This window comes from Marmota marmota, unplaced genomic scaffold, assembly GCF_001458135.2.
Source record: "Marmota marmota marmota unplaced genomic scaffold, marMar, whole genome shotgun sequence".
NCBI lineage: Eukaryota > Metazoa > Chordata > Mammalia > Rodentia > Sciuridae > Marmota > Marmota marmota.
This window is the reverse complement of record NW_026000037.1, coordinates 32501200-32513567: the sequence shown is the minus strand read 5'-3', so window position 1 is coordinate 32513567 and position 12368 is coordinate 32501200. Positions and strand designations below refer to the sequence as shown.

Below are 12368 nucleotides of genomic sequence, written 5' to 3'. Positions count from 1 at the left end.
AAACTGCCTTCCAAGTCATGAGAAGAAACTAATAAAATTATCTACAATGTACTATAATTTACTGCATTTACTATTTTGGTGTAATTTTTTACACATCTATATGCATCTGATATACATTGCTACATGCAATATATATTAATACAATTATATACATACATATATAATTATATTAATTGTATGTATATAATTAATTAATATGTATATATATATGTGTATGTATATATATAAATTCTGCATATATTATGACTCCTGGGATCAAGTGTTCATTTCTCTCCTTCTCTCCATTTTCTCTTTCATATTGGATGTACACACATTCATTCCTTAAAAAAATTTTCAATTAATCACATTTCCTTGTCCCAAATACTAGCCACTATGTTTATAACTGGTGTGTAAACATTTATAGGACAGTCTTAGTATTATTGAGGCTTAAATCCTTGTGAACTCACATTAAGATACACCTTTTCCTCTTATTTTGGTACTGATACCATAGTCCCTCCAGCCATCTCAATGACTCATGCCATTGTTAGCATGAATTAGAAAATTCCAATTCAATTTCCTTCACTGAAAATACTTTGTTGTTCTAGGTCCCATGCTGGCAAGCAAAGCCCCCAGGAGATACAATTAATTATTTCACTATACCTTATCATCATACTTTGAAATACCTCCCAATGTTCCAGGCACCAGGCACCAGGAAGTAGCTATTCTGAGAAGCTCATAGTGAGCTAAAAGAAATATTAGGGTAAGCAAAAGTTTGTATGTAAGTCTATATATGGAACCTTATTAATTATTCTAATTATGTTCAGCCATTCTCATGATCAGAAGGGAAAATGATCTATAAATTGCAGTTGAACATGTTGATCATCTAGAATTAAATGTCTCATGCTTTGAGATTTACAAAATTATGGATAGCTTTAGATGTAAGTTTGGGATTCTATATACTAAGTCCTAGTATAATTTGAAGTTTTTTAAAGCAGAAGCACTCCCTAAACTATGTACACTTAAGAAATGTCAACCTATCTTTAGATGCTAAATCTGGCTTTGGGGGTTATTTGTCCAATGTCCCTTAGAAGCCCTATTTAACATTGCATGGCAGGAAAGATCAGCAATTTGTCCAGATTGGATGTGAGCCAGTCTGCCAGCATTGAGGAAGTGTTCAGCAGATACATCATGAGATATAGATGAGAAGAATGAATGGCAGTGGGATAGCTAGATAGCACCTGTTTATCAACTTACGTTGGAGGCGACAAATGAGGCAAGAGAAGAGACGACAACCTTTGATAAATGATAACAATCATGGCAGAAAGACCAGCCTGTAATCCTACATACAGACACTGCAATTTTTTATATAAAGTCTTCCTGTTGTGTTCATATACAATTGCAAACAATAGGTTTTCTTCTATACCAGTCTATCAAAAGGGTTCTGTTAGAATATATGTTTATAAATGGAAATGAACTGAACCAGAGACTTCCATCAGATTTTCTTGAGAAGAGTTTGGCTTTTAACACCAGAACCACACAATCCTTTTTTCCTCATAACATTTGTTCTAAGTTATTGTTATCATCCCCTTTGTTCTGACTTTGTGTTAATCAGCAACCATTCCAGATTCACCTTCTTAGGTCATTGGACGTACACAGTGGGTGACTTTAATAGTAAGTGTCATAATACCCCTCATATTTTGTGAAATAGTGTCAAAGGACCATCAGCTCTGCAAACCCTGATAATATTGACAAATGTAATTTTCCTGGATTCACAAAGCTGTGATGGGCCCCAGCCCTAAACTGGGATGATCACTCAGAAGGGGTATTTCATCCTGTGAAACCTGCTGTATGACTCATGTTTCACTAAGATAACTTTGCCTTATTTCTCCATGACTACAATCCTGGGCCACTGTAGTTTTCAAACAGATCTGCCACTTAATTGATTTTCTATTTAATAATGAGGTGATTGAGGATCTATTAAATTTTAATATATCACAGTACTTTTTTGGCAATCTTGTTTGCTTCGGTGACTTTTATTAAAAATCAGAGAATGGAGATACATTTGGTTATATCATTTTGCACCCTGTAATGGTTTGGATGTGAGGTGTTCCCAGAAGTTCATGTGTGAGACAATACGAGATGGTTTAGGAGAGAAATGATTCGGTTGTGAGAGTCTTAATGCAATCAGTGAATGAATCCCCTGATAAGGATTAACTGAGTGGAAACTCAAGTGGTGAGGTATGGCTGGAGAAGGTGGGAATTAGGGAGTTGCTTTGGAGTCTACATTTGTATCTGGCACCTGGAGTTCTCTCTGTTTTCTGATCACCATGATGTGAGGTGCTTCCCTGTGCCACACAATCTGCCATGGTGTTCAGCCTCATTTATGAGGTTTCTATGGACTAAAACATTTGAAACCATGAGCCCTCAAATAAACTCTTCCTCCTCTATAATTGTGATAGTCAGGTCCTTTAATCACAGCAGCAAAAAAGCTAAACAACCCCAAATGGGGTTTCTCTTTCCTTCTGAAATTTCTCTCTCCTTCTTCCCCTCCCTCTCTCCCTCCTCATTCTCCCTCTATTTCACTACTACCTACAGAAAGAGAGAGTTGTGCCATTTTGTGCCATTCTTTCCATTACTTTCTTTTTCTTGACTATATCTTTAAGTTATAATCTTTTCTTCTTTGGGACTTGTTGCTTAGGTTTTCTTCTCAGTATGCAATTATTTTTATAGTGGTTCTGCCTTTCCTTTTATATTTGATCTGCTAATCACACATGTACATTGATGGTGGACACAAGCCATTAGGAATAGTATAAAAGCAGGAAAAAAACTTAAAAAAATCTAGTTTTTTTTTTTTTTTTTTAGATAATGTACAGCACTAGTAGTTTAAAGAAATCCAACTGCTTAGTTTTAGAACCTTACACCTAGATCAGAAATGATGCCTTTGGAGACATGTGATTTGATGTTTTGGCTTCATGTAAGTGTACAACTTATTGTGTATATATTCTTTTAAAAAGAGGTGAACCAAAATTCCCAAGTTAGATAAAACAAGTGAGAAAGTATTCCATTGTACATGAATGGAGCCCAGAGAGGGACAAATAAGATTTTCAAAGAAGTTCTTAAGAAGCTGATCTTGATCTCAAGTCTGAGCCAGGCATGGTTTAATCTCTGCAGCCTATTTATACTCGTTAGTATACTAGTTAAGCAATGTTTTCTTGGGTATTTGTCCTTTCTTACTTTGTCTCATTATGGCTGGGAAAGCATGTCAGGCTTTGGGGTCCTGCTGAAAATCTTGGACTGTTTTCCAAATGCTGGGTTTGGCGGGGCACACATTATGTTTTGCCAAGAGCTTTCCCCATCATATTAAACCCCTGTGTATTTCAAGGGAAATTTTATCCTTGCATCTCTGATTTATTTACCCCTAACTCATCAAAATGTCATCTTGAAAATCCTACTATTTGATATTTAAGAACCCCCAGGAGCTTTGTTCCCAAGCCTTTTCATCTAGCAACCAGTGTGTTTCATTTGTTTTCCACTAAGAAATCCAGATTCTATTTGGAGATGGGCTGGTCAGGGCACCTCTTTGTATCTGAAGAACTTTCTTCAGTTTTCTGGAAGCCTTCCTTGTATTTCATTTCTCCTTCCTCACCCTCAATTTCTTTATTCTTCTTTGGGGAATTCTATTTGTGTGTGTGTGTGTGTGTGCGCGCGCGCGCGTGTGTGTGGCTTTGATTTAACATGCCCCTTATTCCTTGCCTCTCCTTGGAGTTCTGTAAGAATGGCTTTCCTGGTTACTGTCTAGGCAATGTATTGGTATAATCCAATTGTTGTGTAATAACCTAATTTCAGTCAGGGCAGCAGGGAAGAAAGAAAGAATTGCTCAATGTTAATAGTCTGTTGCTGTGGTGGTGTGTGTACTTCTTCTCTGCTTTGGAGCTAAATGAGTTGCAAATGTGAGCTTGGATGAGAGAAGCATGCTAACTAGTGCCTGGGTTTCCATGGCTTCAGAACATCTTACTATCACCTCAAGGCCCTCAGCATCTGGGCACTGGCCTCCTCTCTCCACACCCCCTGCCCTGTTGCTTTTGTTCCTCATGTTCTAGCCAGCATAGAATTCTGCAGTTTTCCAAATATGGAAACTTTGTTCCTACCTCCAAACCCTTGTGCTTGCTGTTCCTGGTGCTTGTATGGTTTTTCTTCCAATTATTTGCTTGATAAACTACACTCATCCTGACAATTGAAATGCCCTTTTCAAAGCCTGATTTTATGACTACTTAATCCAAGGTAGGTTCTTCCTCTCTCACAGAAACTTGTTTTTCTCTAATGACAACACATTTCATAATTTGCAGGAATAGAATGATGCCTTCCTTTACTTTCTTAATACATCTGTACATCTCTGCAGTGAAAGATCTTCAAGAAAGGACATCAGTAGTTAGCCTCTCATTGCATAGTGTAAGCCCAGAACACTTCCTAACACTGGACTGGCTTAAACAAATATTTGAATTAATAAACACACTTGTGCTTGTGAAAAGGGAGGGAATATGAAACTGTGAAATCCTGGAAATGATTTATAATAGAATTATTCAATTACATAATATATTATTAACAGCTTGAATATGGGAGAAGATATCTCAGTAAAACTAATTTTCTTAATAGATTTTTGAAAAGTTGAAGTGCTTTTGGAATTTTTTTGCAATTCAGGGAAAACCCAGCCTGATCAGTAGAATTATTCCCACTCCCCAAAAGCTGTCCTTTGTTTTAAATAAGAAAACTGTATTCTCACAACGTCTTTCATCCTCAAAGCCTTCACAAGTATTAATTAATCCACAAAATGGTATCTGGCTCTAAAAGGTAGAATCTGTGACTTAAGGTTTATCTGCAAAAGCCTGCTTTGCCCCCAAGCCATGGCAACTTCCTGAGCTCTGTCCTCAAAATCCTCCTAGCTCAGGAGGAAGCAGATGATTCTCTGAAACCTGCCACAGGCTTTTGACTCCTGCAGGGTTATCCATAGACATGTCTTATTTCTTTTGATAAAAATAAATAAGATAAAGGTTTAACATGCTATAAACAGGGTTATGTTCCCTGAATAACTCTTTAGGGAGAGGGAAATTACTCTGAAAATAATTGGGTTTCATGAACAGTTGTATTATAGTATATATAAGATCAAGAAATAAATCCATTAGTATATTTAATGTTTCATGTTTAAAGTTGATGCTGCATTCTAAACATTTCTTAAGCAATCACACTGCTTCTCAGTAAATTATTTTAATCTTCCACTGAAAGCCTGTGAGTTTGCATACCATGTGGCATAAATGACATCACCTGCCAGCAAACTGGGTAGTGTCCATCATGAGATTTTTAGACTCCAATTAGCGAAGTTTCCTGGATATTACTTGAAAGAAATGCATTGTTTTTTTTTGTTGTTGTTGTTGTTGTTGTTGTTAACCCTGGACACAATCAACTTTATTAAAGAGAACTTTAAATAAGAGATGAAGCACCCCTCCCAATCTTTCATATTGGAGCATCCACATGAAAGATTTCATTTTAAAGTGCATCTTTTTCCTCCAAAGGGGGTGGATCTAATGGGATGTTTCCAAGTTATACCTAAAGCCAAAGTCTCTTATGAGTCCTGGAAAATGTTCTGGAGAGTTCTCTGGATATGAGATAAAGGAAGTAAGATTTGTAATGTAGCACATTTTAGAAATAAATAAGCTTGAGGATTCATATGATAAAAATAATAAATAATCACACCAATTTAAAAGCATTTATTAAGTTTTCTAAAGGATCTGTATGTATATTATGCCATATGAAAATTCCTCCTGGTAGGTATTGCCAAGAGAAACTAAAGCAAGAATAAAGGAATATAAGGTTATGGGGAAAAGGAATGTAAGGTTATATTAGATGTACAAAAGATTTTATGGGTTCTTGGAAACAATTCAAGTCTTAGTAAATGGCAATGTAGAGTTCAAAATTAATCAGATTTGTTTTTTTTTTCCTTGTGCGGAGGGGTTGATGGTTAATTGGCATTGCACCCACAATGGAAAATTCATCAATAGGAGTTTGTAGTAAAGATGACATTTCTATCTTAAAAATAACATTGATACAGACATGCAATTTAAGTAGATGTGGATGGATAAAAGTTGAATATTACTGCTGTTTAAAAGACACAGTAAGATAAATTATTACTCAGAGAATCTAGGGAAACCCAAGTCAGGACTATGACATAAACTGATTAGTAATTTCAAAAGTTTATAGAACTAATGTGTGTGTGTGTGTGTGTGTGTGTGTGTGTGAGAGAGAGAGAGAGAGAGAGAGAGAGAAATATACATATATGCATATAAAAAGATTTAGAGCAATTACAGAATAAGGGCTTAAAAATTATAGCTTTACTATTAGGAACATATCTATGAACATCTGAGGTCAACATTATTTTAATAAACCTTTAATATCTTTCTGTTACATCAATTGACTAATATGTGTTTCACACTAGTGCCAAAGCAATAGAAGTGAAAGAACAATATAATAAAGAAAATACAAGTCATGGCCTTTAACTACAAGGCATTTGCAGTCCAGTCTTGAAATGGAACAAGTATGTTGTGAACAACACAAATTTGTATATGAGCATGTGCTGAGATGAAAGAAAGATAATTTCTACAGAAAATTCCAGTTCTCTCAGGTAAGAGCCATGCCTTAATCACATTATTCCTGGCATGAGGGTATGTATTTGGAAGTATATAATAATATGAATCAGAAACCATGAGAGAAGTCTATAGACTTAATACCAAAGAAGAATGAAAGCTTTCATTTGAGAGTTGTAACAAGGAAAATGAAGTAATTATGATAGTATTGAGGGAAGGTTAGTCTGGAATCACTACCTGTGATCAGTGGAGTAGCATGATGAAGTGTGGTAAGATCAGAAACACTGGAAGGCCTCATGAGGGTGTGTGTGTATGTGCACAGTATAAACATAGGAAATCCAGAAACATAGGGGCTGAACTGCTTCAGAAAATGGTGACATATGTGAAGGGTCATAGGGAAAATGAAGAATCCAAAGAAAACGTGTTTTAGGCATCAATAAATATTTGCTGCTAATAAAGATGGACTTGATGGAAAGGGGAACTCTGGAAGGTTCTGCTGATGGGTTCCCATTGGGAAATCTCACTTCTGTTACAATACTGGGAAAGAGTCTTGAAACAAATGTCAAGGTAGTGCTCAGCAATATAAGATAAAATAAAAAGAGAAAATATCCAAATATATATCTGTATATTATAAACTTGCAAGTAAAACCAAAAGTCATTAACTTTTAATTCATGAACTCATTCAATACATATTTATGGCCTTTTTCCCATTATTCTAGAAGTCATTTATTGCAATCACTAAATTAATAATGATTGCTAATTTTAATATTCTAGCAACCTTTAGAATAACAGGAACAGAATAATGAACATAGGAGACAAAACTTCTGCTCTCAAAGAACTAACATTCTTTGTTAGTTAATGGATTGACATCTAAAATTGTATAGTATGCCAAATGGGTAAAGTCTACAGAGAACATTTAAAAGGATAAGAAAGAAGAACTGTGGATGAAAATGTCATGTATTTATTTGTGTGTTTATTTAAAGTAGATTATGGCAGACCTATTTTTAAAAGGTAATATTAGAACAGAGATGTGAAGTAAATGAAAAATGAGACTTACAAATTACTGGGTACTAGATGAATTGCATTGTAAACAGAAAAGAAAAGCTAAATGGAATGGCCCTGCAGAAGTAAGCTATCAGCTTGGTTGGAGGAAAATAAGCCAGAGAGAAGAGGGGGAGAGGTAAGGACAGAGAGATTGTGGGACTTATAAAATATGTGAACTACTGGGTGTTTTTCAACTTTTATCTTGGGGTGATGGAAGTCACAGAGTATTTTGAGACAAGGAATGATATGGACTGAAAACTTGTGTCCTCCTCAAAGTTCATATGTTAAAATCTTAAACTCCAATATGAATGTATTGGAGGTGGCAACTTTGGGAGTTAGTTTATGAGTAGGAAGCCTTCGTGAATGGGATTAGTGATTTTTACAAAAGTCAACTTGGAGAGCTCTCACTCTCTACCAAATGAGGGTATAGTGAGAACTCTATAGTCTTAAATTAGGAACCTGACCATGCTGGTACACTGATCTAGGGCTTTCAGATTCCAGAACCATATGAAATATATCTCTGTTGTTTATACACCACTGAGTCTGTGGTACTTTGCCATTGCAGCTTGAATGGACTAAGACAGTGGTATAGCAGCCTCTGGACAGCAGGCCTATCCTGCCAACACCATGTAAGTGAGCTTGAAAGCAGATGCCTCCCAGGAAGAAGTTCAGATGTGATCCTTGTTCTAGCTGCCATCTTGATTGCCACCTTTGAGTATCTCTGAGCTAGAGGGTACTGGTAAGACATGCCCAGATTCCTGAACCACAGAACATGAGATAATAGCACATGCTGTTTTAAGTTGCTGAGCTTAGTGATAATTTATTTTGTAGCAGTACATCAAAGCATACATTAGCGTAGTAAATTCATCACTCACCAGTTGTTCCAGTGGAGGAATTACTTCTTTCAAGACATGCTGTGAATGGTTCCTTCTGTGTCGGGATATCTGCAAATATATTGGCATTTGATACCATTACATTATTTTCTTTAAAAAGCTATAAATGATTTAAAAGTTCATAATTCAGTAAGTATGCTCATGAAAATAAGCATATTCAGACTCATTCAAGAAGGTGAATATAATACTTATAAAATCAGAAGTATTTTAGATGTCAATTGATTTGAATAAAGTTTGTATTTGAACATAGCTAGCAGCCACAACATCTTGTATCCCATATAGTCTTTTAACTGTTTAACCTTGACACACCTTTCATCAAGTAGCGAGATCTATGATCTCTCATTTTGAAACTGGCTATAGCTTTACGCCAAAAAATATGATAGAAGTACCACTACAATTCAAAGGTTAGAACATTATGCACTCCCCACTTGAAACTCTCATCTTGTAAAATGGTTACCATATTGTGAGGAAATGCAAATCACTCCCCACAGAATGACCATAAGGAGAGGCTTCATAGGACTTCATAGGTCACAGCAACCACCATCTTTCTCCAATCCTATGAGTATGAAGACTTCCTGATGATCTTAGCACCCAGCCATGGAGACACCTCAGCCTTCAAGTGTCCCAGGAGAGCCCTCAAACATCATAGGATAGAAATAAGCTGTTCCAACAGCTGTATATCTAAAGTATTTTACTGACATAAATAGAACATTATAAAGTAAGTGTTTAACATAATAAATTAAGTGTTTTACACCTCTGTGTTTTAGGTTGTTTAAAAATGCAGCAAAATAAGTGGAACAAAATATTTCATACTGAAACATTTTGTCTTCATGATATGACCTCAGCTTTTTCAGAATCAATGGTAGTAAAATTTTTCCTATGTTACTGAGATGTAATTAAAAACAAAAATCACATGATAAGTACTCATGAAATAAATAAAACTTAGCCTTTTTGTTCTTTCCCCTGAAGAGATATCATAGACAAATTCTATTATAAACAGGAAAAGGAAAAGAAGGAACTTATGATTATATCTCTTTGATAACTTAAAGACTCTCAGTAATAGTACTATTCATATTCTACATGAAGAAAAGAAAATAGGGAAGGAGGAGGAAGTGAGGAAGAATAGAAGATAGGAGGGAAAGCCAGGGGGGCGGGGGGAAAGAGAGTGGTGAGAGAGAAGTTAGAATAAAAAATGACTAAGTACCTGATGTAGAAAAGGACTTGGCTGTCTTTGCTCTGGTTACTGGCACATGTAACTGAAGGAATTAGATCAATGTCTATGAATATTTTAAGGGAATCATATTACCAAAGAAACCAGCAGCCTCGCCTAAAAAAATTCCATGACTGCTGAGAGCCACGGCCGAGTCTGTATGGCCCCTGGCATTTTGCCAACAGTATTGATTGACAGGCGAGGCATTACTATCCGCCTCTGCCGCAACTTTTGAGTTCTCACACTATTTTGGAGTTCTCGTGGGGATTTCCGGGGATTCCCCGAGAGTTCCCATTGGTTGGGGAAGTGCAGGAGGAGGGGATTTCCGAGAGAGATATTTCCGGCTGGGGGTTCCTGGAGAAGCCTCGTGGCGTTCGGGAGGATTCCCCGGGAGCTGTGTGAAGTGTTTTCCTGCAGTTTAAAAATAAAGTTTGTTCCTGCTTCAGTGGCTCGTGATTTGTGCCCAGCCAGACTGTGGCACATGACTATACAATCCTGGAACCCCATATCTGCTCCACAAAAATTGGATTATAAAGGAAGTATACAACCAAAGAGATCGTTTTCCCCAATGTCCACTCCATATATGGTCCATGGGAGATAATACAGAAGGAATAACCTGTAAAAAGAAGAGCCAGAAACCCTAGAGAACAAAATATTTAGGGAATTCTCCTAGAAAGGAGAACCAAATCCATCACTAAGGCCAGTGTAGGAGTTTAAAAATCCTGCCACTAAGGATCTAATTATTGATTTGGTCCAATAATTGATGGATGTTTACCATTTTGCTTTTTCACTAGAAAGAGGGGTTTTGGCATATCTATTTCAGTTATCAAGTTATTGCTCCATCGTTGCATACAGAAAGTCATGGCTAAAGTGGAACAGAGAACTTTTTTTGAAGTTCTAAATCCCTCAAAAAAGACCTGAACCTTATGGAAAGAGTTATTTCTTACTGGAGATTATGGAAATAGAGCTTGATGCATCAGTTGGATGAGATTTTTGGATGTCTCTTTAGAGAGGTGAATGATGTATAGCTAAGTGTTGAAAGATGTGTGCAAAGTGGCAAATGGTGAAGGGGAACAAATATTTTGTATTCTGACTCTGAGGCACATACTTTGACCACCTTTCTCAGACTACCTTACCACTGGAGTGGACATATGACTAGGTCAGACCAATGGAATATGAGCAGAAACAATGAAGCAATAATACTAGAGCTATTATCCAGTAAGTGCTTCCCTTCCATTCCCTCTTTATTCATATACTGACTAGGAGGAAATAATGAACTAGTGTCTATGAAATGATGAATATATAAGAGGAATGAGTTTGGGTTCTGAATCTTCAAATTGAGAAATCCAAGCCCAGATGCAAAAAGATCATTTTGTTTTCATCAGTAAACTTTTTATTTGTAATAGTTTTATATTTAGAGAAAAGTTGCAGAGAGAGTTTCTATAGAAAACTTCCTTGTTTTAGATAAGTGTGAAATAAATTCCTACTTCTTGGAGGCATCATATATTTAAGAGAATTTTATAGCTGCTAGCAATATCCTAAAAAAAAAAGATGACCATGATTAGAGCTCAATTGATGTCAAAATGAAAGGTCTTATGCATAAGGAAACTGAGAGCAAAATAGTGACTTAATGGGAAGGAATCCAGAAACTCTAACTTCATTCTGGTTATCCACTGATATTTCAGGTTCTCAGCAGTGGGAGAATTGTTTATTTGGCATTTAAATCTCTTAAAGAACCAGAAATTTACTTTCTACTGTTACAAATTCAGAGTTTACATCTCTTAGCTACTCATTATACTAAGATTTGTTCTCTCCATTGAAAATTTAATACATGTTTTACATTCAACTTAAAAGAGTGGAAGAGTTCTGGGGTGGGGGAGTTTTTATTTTATTTCCTCAAAACTTAACTAGATGTCCAGTCTTAGGGCAAAAGTCATTCTCCTGGCATGTAAAGTACTTCACATGTAAAAAAAAAATAGCACTAAGCAAATGGTGCACAGTACTGATGAACAGGCCCCTGGCCATTCACCCATGTTAGTTTTATCATTTCTTTTATGGCCAGTATTTCTCCTTTTACATAACCAGAGCTGGAATTTGATAGGTACATTGCTCTACCATATTCTAAGTGTTTCCTTCCACTTATTTGTGGAAAGCTTTTTTCTAAGGCAGTGCATCTAATTGTGTTTTATACATATCATCAAGAGCACAAGATATTATTTCAGCTGGTGACTTTTAAAGTTTTGTTTATTATTTATAAAATCTTAAGATTTAGTAGAAAAATTATCACATGAAAGCCATTTTACTAGTTTCCTTTAAAATAAAACTATTCAGGTTTAAGTAATATAATTACATAAGTAGTATATGGTATTAAATATGGGCAAAAGCTCACTATCATACTAAGTTAATGACCAAAGTTTTGGAATAATTTTATTAAGAAATCTGAACAGAAATGCCCTTTCACTGAAAACATATTTATATCTCTGTAAAAAAGGAGTCCCATTGAGTCCATAGTGTAAAGAAGAATTCAAGTTGGACATTATCTAAAGATAATGCTACCTGCTAACATTAATTTGAGTACTTACTGTTTTCCAAAAACTGCTCTATGTC

General features: G+C 35.9%; 1 protein-coding gene across 4 annotated transcripts in view; it reads right to left on the bottom strand.

Moving 5' to 3' along the window:
• Arhgap15 (Rho GTPase activating protein 15) overlaps window positions 1-12368 on the bottom strand; it is a 621152-nt gene that overhangs the window by 539609 nt on the left and 69175 nt on the right. For all 4 annotated transcript variants that reach the window (XM_015479148.2, XM_048812226.1, XM_048812228.1 and 1 more), the window contains exon 3: window positions 8534-8602. In XM_015479148.2, the coding sequence (XP_015334634.1) occupies window positions 8534-8602 (69 nt within the window). The remainder of the gene's footprint in view (window positions 1-8533; window positions 8603-12368) is intronic.